At 39.1% G+C, this 23,149-nt stretch overlaps 1 protein-coding gene across 8 annotated transcripts in view; it reads right to left on the bottom strand.

Annotated features, from left to right (window-relative positions):
• Nucleotides 1–23,149, bottom strand: part of PTPRD (protein tyrosine phosphatase receptor type D) — a 382,026-nt gene that overhangs the window by 42,352 nt on the left and 316,525 nt on the right. For all 8 annotated transcript variants that reach the window (XM_085883705.1, XM_085883708.1, XM_085883709.1 and 5 more), the window contains 3 exons: nt 22,644–22,756; nt 22,238–22,335; nt 4,566–4,689 (listed from right to left, as the gene is read on the bottom strand). In XM_085883705.1, the coding sequence (XP_085739831.1) occupies nt 4,566–4,689; nt 22,238–22,335; nt 22,644–22,756 (335 nt within the window). The remainder of the gene's footprint in view (nt 1–4,565; nt 4,690–22,237; nt 22,336–22,643; nt 22,757–23,149) is intronic.

Here is a 23,149-nt window from a genome sequence, read left to right as displayed (position 1 = left end):
CTTCGTTTAAGCACAGTCATTCCTGGCCTACTCAAGGTAATCTCTACCAACAATTGTGTCATTAGAGTGATAAATGAGGATTTTATATTAAAAAGTACAAGTTCTGGTGTTTTTGGGGTCACGCTGTATCATGAAAATAACTTGCACAGCTGGATCTACAGACACAAATCTTTAACCCAATTTTGGAATAAGGGATAAGGATATGATTTTTAAGGATAGGGTAGGACTTATGGACCAGTGGATGAGTATTTATTATTTATTTGCTCTGGCAATTCAACAAGAGTTGCACAAAAGTAAAACTACATACGATTCAATGCCTTCCACAAGATGTTAATTAGAACGTTAAAATGTACTGAAATACGTCCTGCTGGAAATTAATAGGTTTGGCTCGATTGCTAAATGTGGAACGTTTTTGCTTTTGTAATCCTCTTAACTGCCTGAGAAAAAAACAAAAAACATAAAATGCAAAGAAAAGATGTGCCATAAAGATCTTAAAGCATATATTTTCTGATCATCCTTGAAAGAAACGAATGCACCAGAACCTACGACTGTGGTTTCATAAAGGCTTTTGGGTGAACATCAATAAGGAAAACGCATGTTTTGTATGTGATAGCCATGATAGCCGAGAAGGTTAATTGGACTTCGGCTTCCACCTGACATCTGATTCACCACAGTTTGTTCGGCTGAGAACATTATGAACCCTCACTCCCCCACCTTCTACATTTGATATTTTTTCATAATTACCCAACAGATATATGTGAGTACAAAATATATTGAATTACTTTTGGTCTAATAATGCCACATTTTAAAGATTTAATAGTCCCAATTTTTTAAAAAAAATAAAGATCCATGCAAAGAACAAAATGTATCATGACAAACCAAATCATGCAGGGAAATTAAAGCAGAATATGAAAAAAACCATCGCAGTCATCAACTAGAGGGGGAGCACTCGGGAGAGTGCAAAACCTCCGCCGCCAATACTGCTGGGTCACTCAAGTGAACCTTATATCTTATTCATTAAATATGATGTCAACAGTGCTGACAGAGTTATAGTTCTTTTCTCCAACATTTTTTTTGGTGGGGGGGGGGGGTTGGAAATCACTTAAAACATGTAGAAATGCAAAAAAAAAAATATCAAAATTATGTTGAAAAAAAAAGTTGCTAAAAATTTTTTCTCTAACAATTTTTTTTTTTGGGGGGGGGGGGGGTTGGAAATCACTTAAAACATGTACAAATGCAAAAAAAAAAATTCTCCAACAATTTTTTGGGGGGTTGGAAATCACTTAAATACGTAGAAATGCAAAAAAAAAATTTTTCTCTATTTTTGGGGAGGGGTAACAATTTTTTTTTGGGGGGGGTTGGAAATCACTTAAAACATGTAGAAATGCAAAAAAAAAAATTTTTTTTCTCTAACAATTTTTTTTTTTGGGGGGGGGGAGGACCAAGTCCAAAATTTAATGGCATGATCCTTGGACCATACCTAACCCCCCCCCACCAAGTTTCGTCGAAATCCGTAGAGGAGTTTTTCCGTAATACTGTTCACAAACAAACAAACAAACAAACAGAAAGGGGTGAAAACAGTAACCTCCATCCATCTTCGAAGATGGTGGAGGTTAATAATTATGATACACTATAAGCATCAATGAATGATGTGTTGATTTAGTGCAATAAATGAAGAAATGGACATTTGAGAAATATTTATTTTTCCATTGATGAGTATTCTGCTTTCCTCGTAGCACGTACATGTAAATTTCATTTACTTTACCTTTTACAGGACATGTGTAACAGTTTTCAAGTTTTGTAAAGGTGTCAAAAAGTCATGGAAATCAAATGAATGTTCAAAGATAAGCTGCAGAAATTTATTGAAGTCTTCAGGTAGCTCTTTAGAATCTTTTCATAAAAGCTTGCTATTCAGAGCATGGTTTTAAAGAAAGAAACGTAGTTTTTGAAAACTCTGTCATACAAGCATGTGGTGAGAAAAAAAAACAGTATGAATATGTTTTGACAATAAAATGAATGTTATGATTTTGCATTTTCTAGAAAAGCTGCTCTTGAATGTGTGCCGTGAGAAATATGTGAAACTTATGAAGCACAATATAGCAAGGCTCGATTAGGTTTGGCTCAAGAACCGAGACGAAAGCTGTTGAAAAGCAAGACGACCTGATTCCCTGTTCTGGTACATGTGTTGAAGCTGACAATTGTATGAAAGCTACTTTGGCAGAAAGATGAATGTATGAGGATATCACAAAAGAATATGGGATGGGCAGGGTGCAGGGATGCACACACAAGTCCTATAAACCATTATTGTTCTTTAAAAAAAAAATTATCCTGTATTTGCAGGTAAGTCACTTCCAGCTTTGTAAAGCATATCATTATTCTGTCATGATGTCAAATTAGTTGTCTCATCTGCAAGTACTCTCATGTGAAAATTAAATATACGACAGTAATTTTTACAGTGCAAAACTACACATGCCAGTATCCTCAAAAAATCTCACTCATCAAACAAGCAAAAGGTTTTATGAATAATGCAGCCAGCATACTGCTTTGCATTAAGGAATTTAAATGACTTTGCAGCTGCAACTATAGAGGTTCTTTCTCTTTCTCCTGATTGTCAAGTTTTGCTGGCACAGAGGTGTCTCCACCACTACTGAGCAGCCCTTATATGTCACGTTTTCATGCACGCACAATTTTATTAAATTTTAGAAATCAGGCTTGTGTATAAACTGTTTGAAGAGGTGAGAACTGAGTTTAAAAGGAACGAGACATTCGGTAGCTACAAAGGAAACAACATTTGATTAAGTAAATTAAATAATAACAATCTGATCATCTGTCAGCTCAATTAATTCAACCTGGTAGGTAAACTCAGTGGTTATAGACCAGAAATAATCCAACTGAAGCAAAGTGGTTACAACTCTTTCAATGAGCCCCAGACAAAATTTAAATTTGTACTAGATATCTGCACAAGGCTTACTCTTGTATGAAGTATAACATTGGAATTATTTTGTAATCTCTACAATGCAGAATACATTCAATTGAAAGATGTTCTGAAGGACAGAATTCCCCACTCTGTGCTGGCCTTGCATATAATGCCCAGTGCTGGCCATGCATCTGAATGGAGTTTTAGTAAATTGGATTCTGCAAGGATTGTCATATGAGACTAGACTGATCAGAGGAGAGTATGCAGCTGCTCAGCTCTCCTTAAACTAAACAACAACAATTAATAATGAGAAGGGCACTTAGTAGAGCGCATGCCCCTGCCAGGCTGAATAGTTCACGTTTTGTATCCAACTGATAATAAAGATATGGATATGAACCTTAACGAGAATTGAATCGGCTTGTTCTTGCCACTTATCCAACTCGTCCCCAGCTTTGTCATAACTCGTCCACAACTTTTTGAAATATCATGCTATATATTGTTTTTAGCCCCATCAATCAATGGTGAAGAAGAACTTAAAAAAAATTAAAATTTCTCGTTCCTGGATCCAGATTTGGATCTTCACCAAAATCGAATCAATTCTTCCTTGTCACACACCCCACTTGGCCTCCAAATCTGTCCATAACATTTTGAGATAACGTGCTATATATTGGTTTGACCTGATCTCTCAATGGTGAAGACTCACTTAAAAAAAACCCTCCCCTTCAAATTTCATCCGAATCTGTCCACACCCTTCTGAGATATCTTGATCACAGACAAACAGACAGAAAAATAAACAGACTGGGGTGAAAACATTAACCTCCGTCCACCTTTCGCATCATTATCTTCAATAAAAGTAATGTGTGCAATGTTAATATGCACACTTATATGCCCTGAGAATATATATATATATATATATATATATATATATATATATATATATATATATATATATATATATATATATATATATATATATATATATATATATATATATATATATATCTCTTCTTCTTTCGGCTGCTCCCGTTAGGGGTCGCCACTGCGGATCATCCATATGATCTGCATAGTGATTTGGCACATGTTTTACACCGGATGCCCTTCCTGACGCAACCCTGGTCGCCTCTTACGACACAGGGATATGGTACACCTATTTTAACCGGGGTATACACCGGCCCAGTATACTGGTACTCATTTCGCCGACCTCGGAAGGATGACAGGCTGAGTCAACCCCCTGGTGTATTAATTCAGTGGCCAAACGGGGATTGAACTCAGGACCTTTTGGATCCCAAGCCGCTGCCCTAACCACTGCGCCAACACCAGGATATATATATATATATATATATATATATATATATATATATATATATATATATATATATATATATATATATATATATATATATATATATATATATATATATATATATATATATATATTATGATTGTTGAAAAATTTAATTGACAGATTGAGGATCGATACTTTTGATAAAAACATAAATATACTTTTGAGTGTTGTAAAATGATAATTTTGAAAGAGAAGATTGACCATGAAGATAGAGATTACTGCATTCGAGCAAAATGGTCATGCATTTGCATTTTTTTTCTGGTTTAATGAGCAACTTGCACAGCAGCAGCACGTTATGTTTACCTTCCAATGGTGCCAGGATAACACGTGAGTGATCGTAGGCAATGACGTTGGCGTAACGGTTTTTCGGTTTATTCACATCCAGGTTTGAGTTGTCCCATGTAAATTGCTGTCCCGGATCGATGGACTGAGGTGGTGAAAAGAAGGATTGTGGGAGGTCAGGAGGGGAAAAGTGAAGTGGATTGTAATTAGTGAGAATGCAATGCATACTAAACCTCCATTTGGAAAACCCAAGCAGGGAAGGATAACTTTATGTAAACCTTTACAATGCCGATTAAAAGTAAACGCTACATTTTTCCATTATTTCAATGACGATAGACCTGATATTCCAATGTAAGAAGCTGAAGGAAGGAATCTCTTCAAAAAATAATAAGAAACAGAAAAACAAAAATAGTGAGGAATAATGATTTGCATACAACTGGAAAGGGCCACATTGAAAGTAACATGAGGTGCAGAATTTGTTGTTTTAGCCTTGTGGTGCAGACACCAGCAAACCGAAGCAAGATAGCAAAATGCATAATTATTTCATATCAAGATAGTGATTAAACATGAGGAATGTCAATCACTGATGAGTTCACAGGAACCATATCCTGTGATGAAATCTTGCTAATTCCATTGATTGAAGAAGGTTCCTGGGAAGTGGGAATGTGAAACGTTTGAGAGTGCCAGAAAACAAAATCTCAAACTATACTTTGTCACGTATATAAAATACAAAGGAACTGACGAAGTTTTGAAACAAAGTGTTTTGAAACTCCCTTACTTCATGCTCTAATTGTGATAAAAAAAAAATATTCATGTTAAGGGCTGATCAGCTTACCACGACCACACGACCTCATGATTCAAAATAGAAAATAAAAGCGCACAAAGTTGCATGCCATGTCAACATCCAAATTTAGTTTATCATTGCTATTAAATACTAATATTGACTCACTTATTATGGGTGGCTTGAATTGTTGTTACCTGATTCTTATGCATAGAACATCATTAAACAAAGAGAAGAGGAATAACAAATGATATGGATCTGGATGGAAATTAGACTGTTGCTTCAAGCCACTTCATAAAAGCTGCCTATATTGGCCAATTGAACAACAGAGATGTGAGTTGAACTCAGAATTTGATTTTATAAAGTTTGCGAGGAAAACGAAAAAAGATGAGAGTAAACACAAGCACATCCAGCAAGGAAAAATATTTGGGCGAGCAAAGCTCATTTGGTGCGGAAGAACCCGAATATCGTTTGGCGTGCACAGATCGTCAGATCTTACATTGTCCATTGAACACGGGTTGCACAAGTTAAAGCAGACAATAACAGTTTATAAAATGGATAATGTAATTTTGGGCTGAAATACGATGCCAAGGTTTCACCAGATTGTTACTGAGTCCATGATACATAAGAGCATGTGGACCATATCATGCAAATGCTCTGTTGATGGTGAAAGGTCATTGCAAAACTGGATATCCAAAACACTTAACGGAGTTTATACAGTTCTTTAAGATGATGGTTTTGCACTTTATGCTCGGCCAAATGATCATCATATCTATGAAAAGAAGTTTTAAATTTGACAACCGATTGGCGAATCGTGAAAAATCCTTGGCTTCTTCTTAGATATGTATCTAAAATCAAGAGTGAGCATTCTAACAGTGGTAAAAATGTGAAATGCATTTATAAATATGAAACAAAAGGACTTGACATGGTGTTCAAGAAGAAAAGCAAAGAAGCCAGGTATAAAACTAAAGAAACAAAAATGAAATTGTCACATATGTCACCACAAGATGGATCACAGCTTCTACGGCTAATCGGTCTATGTTTGAATTTACATAACATTGAAGACATCCTCCAAATGTCTGATTGATGGTAAACATGCATGAAGAAAACTAGCAAACTGTGACCTTTAATGAAGACCACAAAGAAAATGTTGTGGTGAGAAACAATGACACAACTTTGACAGCTTGGTTCAAATACAATTGCAATGTAACAGAAACCTCCTGAAAGTGAGAAAATTCAGACATCATGATGTTCCTATTCATTTCTGTTGGGATTGATCGTCGGAAAAATGTTTTCCCGAGAAAATTAAAGAGTGCAGTATGTCAAGATTTTACTCCACCACTCCTGCCCGGGCGAGCATCATTATCTACAATTATAGCTTCCACATATCTTCAAGATCTGAACAAAAAAACTTGATTTTATAAGGTTTGTCACCTATAAAGAAACCGACGTTGCTATGGACCTACTTAACGATGATGCAGAATTGGTCTTTGTAAAATAACATGACATGACAGACCGAACAAAAATCGTCATCTCTTTGCTAACATACTGTATTAGTATAGTGTGGTTCAACTGCAGATCCTGCTAATCTGTGGTATTCAAAGAATGCATTAATGAGGACTATTCATTTGAAGAAATCCTTCGTTTATCACTCTCTTACAACTGAAGTTCTTATTTTATTAATCTTTGTTAGAAAGTATAAATAGCTCTTTGGAACATTTTTTTCTGGCACATCTCTTCCAAATAATATCAGTAGTTTCTTAGAAGAAGCTCAAAATATCCAAGATGGATTGTACAATTCCACACTGCATTTATCTGGGAGAATAGCAAACCGAATTCCATTATTTAATCGTGATGAAATCTCGAGTTGTTGTTTTGGCTGCAGGTGATGATGCTGAATGCAACGAAACATTGTTCTTCATCGATTCCTCAGATAATTGTGGAAAAGCTTTTGTTTCATATTATTCTATCTGAAACAATTTCCAAGTGCTACACTGCATAGCTTTAGCAGTTGTGCTGACAGGACGTGCAGCAGAAAACCTGGAAGGAGAAAGGGCATCCCACAGCTGGTTTAAAATCATCATTCCCACATCCGATGCATTTGTGTGCAGAATCAAAGACCAGACCACTTTACCATATCTCGTTAGATGCATGAAATTCATCACGTGGGATGAATTTTTGCCAATAACCCATCTGCATATTGAATGCATTGATAAAATATTGCAGCACTTGCGGCGTAGCGTACTTCCATTTAATGTCTGATTTTTCCTCTGTGTGAGACACCCACTAAATCCTTCCTGTTGTGTGGCATGTTAGTCAGTCGCCATCATGGAGGTTGCATTAATAAGCCCCTATAGAGCCATCTTACAGATATGCATTTATATATTTACAGAAATGTGAGAATACTCCCTGAAGAAGTTGAATTCTCCACATTTATCTTTAAATTCAGAAATGGAAAGCACAAAACAGTTCATACAGCACATCTCCATGTTCTGCTCATTTGGTCCTTATTTGGTATGAGATATTTAGTCTCCTTGACGAAGTATTCGCCAATTTGGACATTAGATGAGCCTCGACAGTCTAGCTCCTCTATGACCCCAAACATTGCATACAAAAAAGAAAGAAATTAAAAAAAAGAGGATATTCTGATCCCTGGCCCTAGTTCTGAGCAGACAGATCAATATTGACACAATTTAATGAAAATGTTATTAATTGCCTGTGTATATAAAACCTCCAAGGAGTTTCAAAGGTGTAATTGAGTGCAGAGACACCGTTGACAATGCTGATTATAACTGAATAATTCCGAAAGAACATCTTAACTCGTTGACTTCTTCTGACATACCACCTCAAAATATGGAGCTCAAAGTAAATTATGTTTCCATGCTTCAACAAAACCTCCAGGCTGGACCAACATAAGGTAAAGCAAATAACACCTAAGTGTGACTGATAGAAAAAGGAAGAATGAGTGTGAAGTCCTCACAAGGAGCAGCAAAGGCATGACTGTCTTTCTCCTGAGGATGCCATTACTTCTATATGATTTTCATCATCATCATCGTCGTTTTATGGCCATTTCCATGCTTGCTTGTGTAAGCCATTTTCATTTACATTGACAGATTCTGAGATTTCCTTTACATTGATAGGGAAAACTTCAATGTATCAATGTTTGTCTGTATGTTGTACTGTCCTTCAAACAGTTATGACTCCATCTACATTTCTATCTCTCATTCAACATAGACAACTTTTTAACCACTCATCCCAATTCTCTCGTCCTCATATGTGGTGATTTCAATTGTCACCATGCAACTTGGATGGGTTTTGGTACCTCACTCACCAGCCACGGCACTTCAGCAAAGGACTTCTGTGACAGCATGGGACTGACTCAATCCGTGAACTTTCCAACCTGGATTTCTCCCAATGGCAAATCGTCCCTCTGGATAAGATGATGACAAACTGGGGGTAAAATGATTCCTGCTTTTCCTCTGTTTCACCTGGCTCATCTGATCATATCCTTTGAAACTCAACATCTCTCTGGCTAGTCTCAGATTGCTACCTCAACGCCGGCGACTCTGGCAGTTCACAGAACCCATCTCAGTTCAGGACAGGTCAACTATGTCTATCACCCTTGATATTAACTCAGCCTGGGAATTCTTTCACAGAAACCTGCCCTCTTACGAAGAGATTCATCCCATCTCGTGTTCAGTTATCCTCCCCTTCTTCCTATGCATGGCACACCAAATGTTGTGGCAAGGCAGTTGCTCAGAACAAACTTGCCTTCTCTTCCTGGAAAGCTAACCCAATCAGAGGCAATCCCAGATCATTCCACAAAGCCCGCAACAAATACATGTCCACTCTCAGGAGAGCCAGAAAACAACATCCGTCCTACTTCAAGATCGAACTTTCAAACACCTTGTTAAGTCTATCTCTGGTGTATCCTCCCCCTTCATCCCTTCCATTTCTTCAAATGGCACCACAGGTGAATCTGCTCATGAAAAATCCACCCCCACAAGAAAATTATCCACACTAGAAGCACCCACTCCCTTCAGGAGCAGTCAAGGGGGTCATGTTATTATATTTATGCCTATTTTACTCCAAGGGGTCCCAGGATTACACACCTAAAAAATGGTTGCGATCGGTTCAGCCGTTTTTGCGGTACCTGGGACCAGACAGATGGACAGACGGTGAATTATAGTAAAGATGTACGCATGCATGTGTCTGAAAATCAGAGAAAAAAAAAACGACTGGCCCAATTTCCACCAATTTACCATACGTGCTGGGAGTACTCAGGGTGGGTTCATGGGCACAGAAAATAAAACACCCCCAAAATCTAAATCAATCAAAAAAAAACACCCCACCCCTCAAAATGTTTGACCTTTTCCCTCTCAATACCACAACAAATATAATACACAATTACACCAACCTACATTACAAATGCACAACTCCCTCTCACATAGACATCTTCATACAATTGTTACTATTGCCACACAGTCACTTCTGACAAAAATGTCAAACTATATTGTGAAGGCAATCCCTAAAAGGATTGTGGTGTCGAATTGTGTTGTCATTTGTAACTACCTTGGTTGGTTGTTTTTTTGTAAGCCCATCCCAACATGTTTTTTCTTCTTTTTAAAAAAAACTAGAAACAACAGCTCCTTATGGGAGTGTCTGGGGGGATGGGGGTCATGTTTATGTGCATATCGACATAGATGAGCTATAGCTGTATTCAAAGTCCTTTTTGCTGTAATGATACATTTTCACACTCACTTAGCCAATGATGCTCAAGCGTAAATTCCTTCAAAAATCTTCCTCTCCAGACCGACCAGTCAGAATGCTACAAAATTTGGGTTACTATATTTAGACCAGGACCCAAATAAGCTACAGATACTGAAACAAAAATGAAGAAGAACAAACTCTATCCCACCATGTTTTGTTCGTTTATACAGACTTTGCCTATCTCATATTAAAAATAACCGGATGTCCATACATGAAGCAAAAACATGCGTACGGCTTATGTGCATATATAATGCATCGTGGTTGTATACCTGGGATCATTCCAATTGCACTGGGTATGAAATAACACCGAGGCCCAGGCCTGAGGCCTGCCGATCTCTGCTGCTTCATAACCCAATGTATATATTTGAAGCAAAAACATGCGTATGGCTTATGTGCATATATAATACATCACGGCTATATACCTGGGATCATTCCAATTGCACTATACACCTGGCCAGAGAGTAACACCCAGGCCTAAGGCCCGAGGCCTGCCAATCTGCGCAGCTTCATGTAATGGCGGCGCATGATTTTATTGGGGTGGAGTCAGGTCAGCTGTCCAGCCAATGGGTGTAACACAGTGGGGTGGAGTCAGGGTGGCTGAACACTCACTCATGTATAATATGTGATATTTTGTAAGTTTAAAAAGGGCATTGCTCTGAAAAATTGATGAGATGCCTTGGAATTTGAACTTGTTCTGTAACTTACAATAAAGCCATGTACAAAGTTTCTGTTGAATATGTTAGAGGGTATGGGAAAAAAAGTCTGAAAAACCAAAGATAGGATGGACGGATGGACGGATGGACAAAAAGACAGACAGACAGAGAGCAAACCTATAGTCCTTCGATGAAACTGGAAAGGGACTAATACGAAGAACAAGAATGTGACTTTGTGGTTGCACGGAGCAAACTGCTGAGGGTTAAATTGAAATGGGCAGTGTGTGCAAGGTGGCATCTCATCCACAATTATGGAAATTAAAGACACCATGGTATCATTTGCAAAAGTATAATAATTTGGGCTAATACTTCGACTTGAATATTTTGTGCATGGATTAATTGTTCGGGTTATTTTACAATGTAAAAACGGAACTGAATTGATTAATAACTTGAGAAATCTGGCCACTTTGAATAATTAACTTTTCTGGTTGAAAACTGCCTTAACGTTTCCAAAGGGTCGGTGTCATTAGCTCAAAAATAAGATCTGGCAATGATTACAATTAAAATTTCAAGCAGTGATGCAGGGACCCAAGTGACCCTTGTCTAATACGAAGCAATTTTAAAGATTAAAAAAAAAACTCTGTTCACCTTGAATTCATCATGGCAGTCAAACTGCATGACTTATGACGTTACAATTTTCACACGTTATATCATATGTTGAGGTGATCATTTTTGCTAAATTTCGAATATATCAGATATGAGATTTCGGAGAAGAAGTTTTTTTTATAGGTTTTTGTTCAATCCAATATGGCCACCAAATCACATGACTGATGAAGTAATCATGACGACCCTATAGTCCACATTTTTACTCTAACATATCTACAAAGTTTCGCTTCGATCAGTTGGGGGCAGTTTTGGAGAAGAAGCTTTAATTTTTTTTTTTTTTAATTATCACTTTAAATCCAAGGTGGCGGCCAAACCACATGATTGATGACATAATCTTATTAAAAAAATTGCACCATGGGTAGTCGATCATAACCTGACAAGAATCAAATCGATAGCATTCGTGTTTTGGAAAATATGATTTTTAAAGTTTTCGCTTTCATCCAAGCTGATGACCATAGTGATTGCAATATCAAAACTCAGGAACAATATGCATCAATTCCCATTAGCTCCAACATTACGGTGAAGTTTCAACTTAATGAGAGCAACGGTGGTGCCGACGCCACAGCTTCCACAAAATTTGGCAGAAAGAATAATAATACTATATACCAATAACAATAGGAGACAAAGCATTTTACTGAGTGACATGATGAGCTGCAGTTGAGTGACATGACGAGCAGTGATGCAGGAACCAAAGTTCTCCTTGTCCAATATGGGGCAATTTCAAACCACGTGACCATTGTTGTCATTGTTAACAACATATATATTCCCCAGGGGTACTCGATCATATGTGCCAAATTTCACTTCATTCCGTCGAACGCTTTTGACGACGAAGATATTAAACAAAACAAGCGTTCACCATTAATCCAACATGGCGGCCAAATCGTGTGACCTATGACATCATAATTTTTATACGTTGTATCGCATGGAAAGTTGATAATATGTGCGAAGTTTCACATCAATCGGTTGAGCAGTTTTAAAGAAGATGATTTTTTTTAAGGTGTTCATCTTCAATCCAACATCGTGGCCAAACCACGTGACCTATGATGTCATAAAGTTCACATGTTATATCACATGGCAAGTTGATCATCTGTGCCAAGTTTTGAATACATCAGATATAAGCCTGGTATTGGCTTAGTGGTTAGGGTGGCTGAGTTCAATACCCTATTGACTGCTGAATTAACATCAGGCGGGGTTGACTCAGCCTGTCATCTTTCTGAGGTTGGGGAAATGAGTACCAGTGTACTGGTTCCCATCGTGTGCTGTCTTTTGGCTGCTGGTTGCATCATGGAAAGGGGTGCGGCTATGCCGCTGATGCAGTGCCCCAATTACCAGTACACTGGTACTCATTTCGCTGACCCAGAAAGATGATGGGCTGAGTCAACCCCACCTGATGTTAATTCAGTGACCAACGGTGCTTGAACCCAGGACCCTAGGATCCCAAGCCACCACCCTAACCGCTAAGCCCACACCAGGCTCGTGTACTGGTAGTTGGGACACAGCATCAGCAGCAGAGTCATACTCCAAGAAATGACAGCTACCTGGCAGCCAAGCTGCCATACGCAAGAACAGAACAGAATACATCAGATATGAGGTTTTGGAGAAGAAGGGTTTTATAGGTTTTTGTTCAATTAAATATGGCCACCAAACCAAGTGACTGATGGCATAATCATGACCACAATATGTTCCACATGTGTCCATGAACATATCTACAATGTTTCACTTCCATCGGATAGGTAGTTTTTGGAGAAGCTTTTAATTTTTTTTATTTTCACCTTAAATCCAAGATGGTGGCCAAACCGTGTGACTGATGACATCATCTTGTACATTTTCTTTTTGCACCATGGGTAGTCGATCATAACCAGTCAGGTATCAAATCGATAGGATTTGAAGTTTTGGAGAAGATTTTTTTGAAAGTTTTCACTTAAATCGAGGCTGGTTGCCATGGTGATTGCAATATCAAAATTCGGAAACAATATGCATTCCTTCCCATTCGCCCAAACATTCCTGTGAAGTTTCAACTGAATCGGAGCAGCGGTGCAGATGCGACAGCTTCTCCAAAATTTGGCAGAGATAATAAAATACTAATAAACTTGGTCTCCAAATGATGATTGATGATAACCTTCAAAATTGAAAGCATGAAATCTTGAAAATTACAATAAAGAGGTAATACAATGAGGAAAGATAGCAAATGGCAAATTCGTTTTTGTACACTTCCCTGTGAGTGACATTTCCTGCATATTTGAAGGAAGAAAAAGCCATGTTGGTTGAAGTGAGCAAATTAGGAGGGAAAGCTTTCACAGGTCATGACCTGTGCTCAGGCAGGGGATATTTCTTTCAGGGGCATGTGTATTAGAGGGAGGAAAAGAATGGTGAGAGGGGTCGGCAAAAGGTGTTTCTATGAAACAAAGGAATGGAGTGGCTTGGAATGGAAACACAAGGGTGTGGCCATGGTCTCACACTGTCGGAAATCTCCAATTCCACAGAAAAGTATTGGGTTGCCACACTATATCAATGCATTTAAATACAAAGGGAGAAAACATTGGCAAATTTTATATCATGCAAAATTACCCTTTTTAGATAATATCCAAAGAAACCAACATCATCATCATCATTATCATCATCACCTGTATGTAAGGATATTTTAATGTATCCTTTATGTCTTCTGGTCTGCACCTATTAGATTTAAAACATAACGTCCATGCAGCGATACATATTTATATGTATGTTTTACAAAAGAAGTGAAGGAAGTGTGAGGAATCTCACTTAACTTGGTAGTTAATGGGGATGAATTGTGACTGAGCAGAGAGAGTAAACATCACAATGAAGAACACAGTTGAAAATGTGCTCTTCAATGTAGATCTCTCACAATCCACATCATCGAATATATAAAGTTTATATTGATCATGTCTGCATGTAGGATGCACCTGAGTAGTTGCTTGCAGTGCACAAATATACACATATACGTTCGGGGTAAATAACAGCAGAGACCCATGGGAATTTGGTATAATGTAAAGTGTGACTTCAAGTCCTCAACTCACACCCCCCACCCGCAACCCATCCCCAAGTCCTCAACCCCTCTGACCAATCCCCCAACCCTCCACGTCCTCAAGTCCAACTCCCCTGAGTCTCAAAACTCTATCCCCTCTCTGCCACTCCCCCTCCCCCGCTACATTATCTCTCTGTCCTCCCCACCCCTTTCTTCATAAAGTCCTCAATGCTCCCTCCAAACCCCATCCTCAACCCCCCTCTCCCCTCACCAATCCTCTCTTCTTCCCTCCCCCTTTCTGCTTCAAGTCTTCATCCTCCCCCCACCCCACTCCCAATTCCTCAACCTCCCTCTCCCAGCTGTCTGACCCCAACCATGCCTGGCTCTCAATCCTCCCTCCCACTTTCTTATTCAAGCCCTCAACCTCCCCTCCAAAACCCCAAGTCTTCAACGAAGGCAAATACCAGAATGATTCAAACATGCCTGCGTTGTTCCTAAGTTGTTCCTGTTCCCATTCATTCAGAACAATGATGATTGTAAAGAACAACCGAATGTCAAATCCACAATTTCTTCCCCCTTTGTTCCCGCTGTTAATAGCATTCCTGTTCTTGTTCATTACAAACAATGTTAAAAGTAAATAAATTTAAAAAAACCATGTTTAAGTACCAATCTCATGAAATTCCATCATTTCAGTAAAAATAGCAGTTAAGTCAGCGAGATGATAAAAAATTTTTTATGAGGGCATTCCTAATGGAAACAAGGACAAATGTGTCCACGAGCAGCGTCCCAATATAAAGGTTTTGTCGGCTAAAAAAAAAAAATAACAACTTCCGATATTTCGTCACGTGCCTTGATTAAGCCAAAAGCGAAACGCGTCATAATGTATTTATGTATTTACGATATATTGTGTATTTACGAAATAAATAATGTATTTACGAAATTATAATATGATAAATGGAATAATCTTTAAATAGTAACGTGAACTTTTCGAAACTTTAAAGCAAATGTCCGAATATATTTAAAAGTTCATGATAGACGCTCTGAAAAGGCACCGTCTATGTGAGGATGTGTACATGTGCTCAGTATTTAAGGAGATCCGGATCGTGTATATACAACAGCCGAGTCCGAGAGATTAAGGTTTTGTCTTCACAAGAAGAAGAAGAACAAGAAGGAGAACAACGCCGAGCTCACTATGAGCAGCGACGCTGCTAAAAAGAATATGCAACTGGACCTCCTCGGACAAAGACATAAACAACTAGAGGGGGAGCACTCGGTAGAGTGCAAAACCTCCGCCGCCAATACTCCTGGGTCACTTAAGAGAACCTGATATCCTATTCATTGTAGGTCAAAACGGATCAGACTCTACTGAACCACGATTGAATAAACTAAACAAGATCGACGCGCATGTAGAAATGGCCAAAAAAAAATCGAAATTTTTTTGAAAAAAAAGTTGCAAATTTTTTTTTTCTCTAACAAATTTTTTTTTTGGGGGGGGGGGTTGGAAATCACTTAAAACATGCAGAAATGCAAAAAAAAAAATTCTAATATTTTTCAAATAAAATCAAAACTTTTTTGAAAAAAAGTTGCAAAATTTTCTGAGGTTTTTTTTTGGACCAAGTCCAAAATCTAATGGCATGATACTTGGACCATACCGAATCCGGTATGGCCCCAACCTCCGTCCGTCCATCTTACCTCCGTCCATCTTCGATGGTGGAGGTTAATGAAATGGGTTTTGTAATCCCTGGTCGAGTAGTTTAAGAGAAAATCGTTAGAAAGACAGATATGCAAACAAACAGAATAAATGTGTGTGTGTGTATATATATATATATATATATATATATATATATATATATATATATATATATATATATATATATATATATATATATATATATATATATATATATATATATATATATATATCAGTGCTTGGCTGAAAAGAAAATCGGACGACAACCAATTACCAATTAATTTAAAAATATATATATAAAAAATAAAATAAAATCGGCCGATGCTGATTATAAAGGGGTAAATAATGACATCATAGTCCTTTGTGCACACATGATCCAAGTCGATACCGTTCCGGATCGGTGCCATGCCCATGATCGACTGACATTGTTGAGTGGCTACTAATCGATACATTTTAAATCCCTTCTCAAATCGATTGGTGCATCGAACAGCACAGAATCCTGTCATTTTAAAGCAAATGATGAGCTGGCCATCATGTGTTCATTGGATGATATAAAATAAAGCGTTTCATACTTGTCTGTTCGTGTGAAAAGCAAGCTATTTATTTAATTTTTTAAAATTAATTAATTTATTTACAAAATACTGCGCAGGCCATGAGTCCCTGGTATGGGTTGCAGAGGTATCCGAACAGTCGTTCATACAGTAAGTAAATCGATTGGCCATTTACTTAGATGAAAGAAGCTGAAAGTAGTTTTGTGTTTTTTTGCAAGAAGACTTTCAATGTTGACATGGTGTGCGCCTAAAAGGTTTGAGATAGTCTGAGGGTCTAAAGGGTATGTTCCAATAGTAGTTAGGATCTAAGGGGTCAAAAGGGTCTAATCTATCAAGCATTCAAAAAGAGTCTACAAAGGTCTAAGTGGTCTAAAGCGATAAATGGTCAAGGGTCAAAGCTGTCTAATCTGTCTTAATGCTGTAAGGGGTCTGAATGGTGCTCAGGTCTAAGGGGTCGAGAGGGAGTTGAAGGGCTGTGAAGGTCGAAAGTGTATAAAAGGTCGAAATGGTGAACGGATCGAAAGGTGTCGTGTCGAAAGGGTCTTAAAGATAAAAGGGGGCTTTATGGGTCTCAAGGTTTTTTGGGGGTCTTCTGGGTCTTTTGGGCTCTTTTGGGTCTTTTGAGTCCTCAGGGTCTTTTAGGTCCACAGGGTATTTTGGCTTTTTGGATCCACCATTATTTTTGGGTCTTCAGAGTCTTTTGGGCCCTCTGGGTGTTTTTGGTGTTTGGGGACTTTTGGGCCCTCGGGGTCTTTTGAGTCTTCAGGTTTTTTTAGGTCTTCGGGGTCTTTTGAGTCCTCAGAGACTTTTGGGTCATCTGGGTCTTTGTCTTCTTTTTGGTCTACAGAGAGTTTTGGGTTATCTAGGTCTTTTGGGCCCTTGGGGTTGAATTAGGTCTTCAGGGTCTTTTGGGTATTCGGGGTCTTTTAGGTCTTCAGCATATTTTGGGGGTCTTAAGGGTCCTCAATGGTTGAAAGGGTCTCAATAGTCTAAAGTGTCAAAAGGTACCCTGAACCTGAACATCTCCCACACCAGCACACTTGCCACAGTGATCATGCCCAACAGGGCATGTCAGCCACACATCCCCCCGATTTACGTACCCGTTACACGGATAATAAGATCTTTAAATTGTAGCCAGGAAGAAAGATATCAAAAATAAATACGCAATCCCTTTCGGTTGTAGTCTGTGAAAAACGGAGAACCGTCCACTGCATAAAGCAGCGCAAGCTGCTGCATCAGTTTAATGAGCCTCAACCATGTGTACAAACCTTCTATGAGGCTTGTACACCATTCCATGAGGCTCTTCCACGAGCCTTGACCATTAATACAAAATAAAGATCACTTAACATACATAAGCTTTAGCAGCCTCTTTATTTGCAAATTACCAGCTCACCCCTTGGGGAAAGGAATCAATCCACAGACACATTCCTGACATCCTGGACGTCATCAGCACAGAGTGGATTCACCCAGAGGATGAGCTGCAGGTCATCCCATGGGGGGGAGTACAACCAACTAGCACCTCTTAACAGCATCAATTTAGAGATTTTACTACCTCCGCCACCGAAGATCAAGGAGGTAATGTTTTCACTCCTTTGTCTGTTTGTAGGTCTGTTTGACTTTGTGTACAGGATATCTCAAAAAAGTTGTCAACGGATACAGATGAAATTTTGTGGACAGATTCGGTGAGTGACAAGGGCGAACTGATTACATTTTGGTGAAGATCCGGATCCGGATCGGACTACTCAAATTTTTCAAAGTGATTCTTCACCATTGAGAGATCAGGCTAAACTAATATATAGCACGATATCTCAAAATGCTGTGGACGGATTACATCCGAATCCGGATCCGACTTCTAGATTTTTAAAAGTAATACTTCACCATTGAGAGATAGGGCTCAAAAACGATATTCAGCACGGTACGAGATGACCCGTGAACCCGTTGGGTTCCTGTTGTGACAGCGGTTAATAAAAAAAATCATTTCAAAAAAAACACAAAACAGATAATGTTTTTTTTTTTTTTTAATAGCTCCAGAGAACTATACCGCTGAGGTTGTTTGCATTGATCAAATTCTCCTGAAGAGTACTTGACTGAATCGGGAATTGATTTTTTAAATAATTTTTTCGTTGCCCAATTTGAACAAAACTTGATACTGCACACCTCAGGAAAATGGTGAGGAAGGTGGGCCGAAAATTATTGCGCTATCGTGTACCGTTTTGGCTGTATTTCGGGAACATACACACATATATACATACATACAAGATGAGAGTTTTAGTAATATATAGATTTCAAAAATGTATTGGGCCAGATATGTTCTTGTGGATCACACATTGTGGCGTGGAGGTATGCACTCTACAGGGTGCCCTTCCAGTTAACTGTAAAATGTCATGAATTGGTTATTTTCTGAAGCAGGCTAAAACATCAACTGAGCAAGAATTTAATTGAAATTTTCACCCATTAACCTCAGCATCTTCTCAGATTTTTCAAAAGAATCTCTCACATCATCCTTTAAAAACACCACCCTTCAAAACATCAATACAGCACACCATCCTTCTCAGCAAACACTTGCCTGATGCAAATTCTCTTATATCATGGGGGTTCGGGACTCACGGTGTTAAATATACATACAAGGCAAGATATATTATGAATCACAAAAACAATGAAACAAACTATTTGCCCTGTGTACATCCTCGTGCCAAGCTTGCATTTTCCACGGATTGATTGTCGAGCACTGACATTAACGCATATCCACAGGTGAAGTCTATCCCTGCAAAATAGCTCATGCACATTTATGATTCTTATTTTGCTCCGATCATCTTTTGTCACGTCAGAAAATGTTTCCCTCCACCCCTCCCCCAACTCCCCCCCCACCCGAGATAATCAAGCGATACAACCTCAGCCAATGTTTCATTCCTTTCCCCTCCTGAGATAAACAGCTGATATGTCTGACACTAAAATGCCAATTTACTTCAACCCGGTGAAAACTATTTCCTGCACGTCATGGCCGGCAGGGCATGGCAATGGAATCGCATGCTATTGATGCAATGTCTGACAAGAAGAGATACAATCGGTCTGCGTGCTTAGGGGTTGTGCAGCACTGACATTACATGTCAATTTACGCAAACCTTGCAGGAATTTCTGCCATCTTTTACATGTATCAAGATCAGAGTGCAAGCAACCACGTTCACAAAACATACTATTCTGTGCAGCTTCCAGGACCATTGCACAACCAAGTCATGGTCATATTTCTCTGCTTATAACAGCACACCAATCCTAAAAACAATATTTGTCGGATATCAATTCTTTCATCTCGAGTATGTCCGGCTTTGAAGTTACAGGCTTCTTTACCAGGGAATGCAGACATACAAGACCAGGCAAAAAACACAGACACAGCAATGTGTTACTCAGTTAATTAGCCCTATAAAATTAGTCAAACATTCATTTCAACATCTGAATCGATGAAGAAAATAGAGTGTAATGTTGAATAAGTCTGGAGATAATGAGAGAGAAGGCCATACACAGACTATCCATCCATCCATTGGGACCATACCCTGTGCACAGCGTTAGTGCTGCCGAAGCAGTCTCCTTGGCTATTGGATGCAATCCTGGACGGGTCGCTGCTCCGACACAGCATACCAGCAAGCTGGCACTCATACAGACTATAAGCCAGACAAATCTGCCTGATAAGACTACCAGATAGGCTACATCCTGGTAGCCCCCCTGCAAACTGCAATGAAGACAGACATTTTCAAGAGGAAACTATCTGAGCAGCCAAGAAGGTTGAGCAGAAGAAAAGCAGGAGCGGTTGGAGTTGAATTTGTATGTGTGACCAAGTCAAACAAACAGTGGAGGTCATTTGGGGAACTATGGATTGAGAATTAAACATATTGGTTCGGCCTGAAGTGTCATAGAATCCCTTAACAATAATAGCATGGAGAGTAACATGAGGACCGACATGAAGCCAGCTGGGTTGGAAGGAAATTCAGTTGTTACAGATGAGAAAAACAAAGCTCGGGTGGGAGGATAAGAGGACGTCAAAGATGACTGAGAGGACTATATACACAATCATCACGACAGTTAGGAGAGCAGTACACTTCGGCACATAAACAAGACATTCCATAAGGATAGGGGTGAGAGGGTGAGGTCGCAAACTATGGGAAAGAAGGTTTCTGACATAGACTGCAATTATGCCACGAGCACAAGCACAGGGTCTGTCAAATCCAAAAAGGAATAACGAGGGAGGCAGATTGGTGAATCTGAGATATCTTGCAAAATAAATGTTTCTGTTAAACAGATTACATCTGGGGAGGGAGGAGGTGGCAACATTAAAGGAGAGATGTGTGTGATTGATGTGTAGGCCTCTGATGGTCATGAACCAGATCAAAAAGGTTGTTTGAGTGCATCACTGGGGAATTACAAGAGGTGGTGGCAGTTTTTAAGACCTGGAGGCATAGGTGATGTGGAGTGGAGAGGGAAGGGTGGACCAAATCTTCCGCATCTACCAGAAGGCATTTTCCATTTCTGAACACTCTTATCAGAAATACGGACGGACACACACGCACACACACATGCCTCAATTCTGGGACTGTATACTTTCCAGCAAAGGAGAAGGGAAAGCAGTCGCACGCAATGTGAGAAAACAGGAAAGGGTCAGAGAAGGAGGGAAAAGGACAAATAAACAAAAAAAAAAGGATTTGCCACAGCTCAAATGTGGAGGTAGCATGACCAGAATACCCATTGATGAGGTGAATTAAATAAATGGTGGAAATGGGGGGAAAGTATGAATGTGGGTGATGAAAAGAGAAGAAAGAAAGAGAGCGAGAAAGGGAGACAGAGAGGAAGTGAAATAATGTGGTCGTTTAGAAGTGTGTTTGGAAAAGTACAATGCCAGGGAAGGGGGGATTGGGAAGGGGGGTTAAAGGGGAATTGTTTATTGACCGTATAAAGGGGTGGACAGAGAGTATGGAGGTAGCTACATAACGAGGATGATGATGGAAAAAAAAATGAGATTGAGCAGTCTATAACAGGCAAATAATATTAATCCAATCAACAGAACTTGGTCAATGGAGGAACGTAAATACGTTTTCCATTCGCTCCAAACCGGATACCATGAAAACATTTCCTTACAATGAAGGCTCAGCAATCCCAGAGCAATGGAAAGGTTAATGAGGTCACGTTACGATGAAATAATGATGAAACCTCAGCCCTTTGGATATAATTCTCTCTGTGTGCTCGAAATAAAAGATGTGGGGAAGGTGGGTCGATGAAGAAAAATCATTCATCGAGTCAGGCTTTGTAGTTGTTCTCCCAGAAGGGAGAAATGATTAAATTATTTGTCAGAACCTTTAGGATGAGACTTTCAAAAGCACACACACACACACACACACACACAAAATAAAAAATAAAAAAAATGCACATGGCAGGTTATTGATGTGTAATGATAGATAAAGATAAAGGCCAAACCATTGAAAAAGAAAAATAAGGAGACAGAAATGAGGGGAAGAAGAAGACGAGGGAAACAGAAAATAATAGGAAGAGTGCTTGTGCACCATAACTGGGTAACAAAAGCATGAATGATGTATGAGTGAGCTTTACTCACCTCATATTCCTGTGAAAACTTGAGGTTGTCATTTGCCTTCAGCCTCTCCACATGATCTGCCAACTCCCCAACAGGGATGGGTGGATGACTTACCATGCCTGCAATTGACAACACAACCGTTCACAGCCTCACATCACATAATACTCCACCAAAGATGGAAAAAGAAAAAAGAAGAAAAATATAAACAAGTGGTTCTCTGTTGCCTTCTTCAGAACTTCTGCAGCTCTCCGGAAGATATCGAAGTAAATTTGGCAACGGCTTTAAAATGGTGAACATGCTGTCGTTTAAGGGTCTAAAGCCATAGCAATTTCAAGCTCCAGCAGTTGGTAAACTTCATGAACCTCGCTATGTGCACACAAAAGTAGTTTGTTCTACCAGCAAAGGCACCGGGACGTAGCTTACAAACCTGGTGTTTGGCAGTTCATGCGTCTAAGTTCAACAGGGTCACTTGGGTGATGTGGAGATTGGTCTTTGTGACCTGATAAAATAGGTTTGCCTGGATCCGAGTCACTCCGTTTCCTGCACAGGCAAAAAGGGGGGGGGGGGGGGAAGGGAAGCGCGTAAGCGTGACAGCATGTCGAGAGCAAGATTAAAATTTGTGCAATGTCTCCTCCCAGAGATGTAAATAAAATGAGAAAGTAATAAGACAGCGACAGAAGCAGCCACCTTAAATATGTAGACGTGACAAAAACCGAAGTGAGAAGAGTGAGGGAGGTTTTATTTTTTTATTAAAGAAATTAAGAGGAGAAAATTACACTTTCACAAACTTTTGAGGAACCTATGAGGTTAAAGTATACACCCGGGCGGGAATGAGCAAGAGAGGAAAGGGAATTGGAAGATAAAGGCAGAACATTAGTTGGGTGTAACACAGTATGGCAAAGATGGAGGAATAACAGAAAAACTAAAGAGCAA

This window comes from Eptatretus burgeri, chromosome 6 (assembly GCF_056783735.1).
Source record: "Eptatretus burgeri isolate ZD-2024b chromosome 6, Ebu_testis_v1, whole genome shotgun sequence".
Lineage (NCBI taxonomy): Eukaryota > Metazoa > Chordata > Myxini > Myxiniformes > Myxinidae > Eptatretus > Eptatretus burgeri.
Note: the sequence above shows the minus strand (reverse complement) of the source record. Positions and strands in the feature narration are given on the sequence as shown.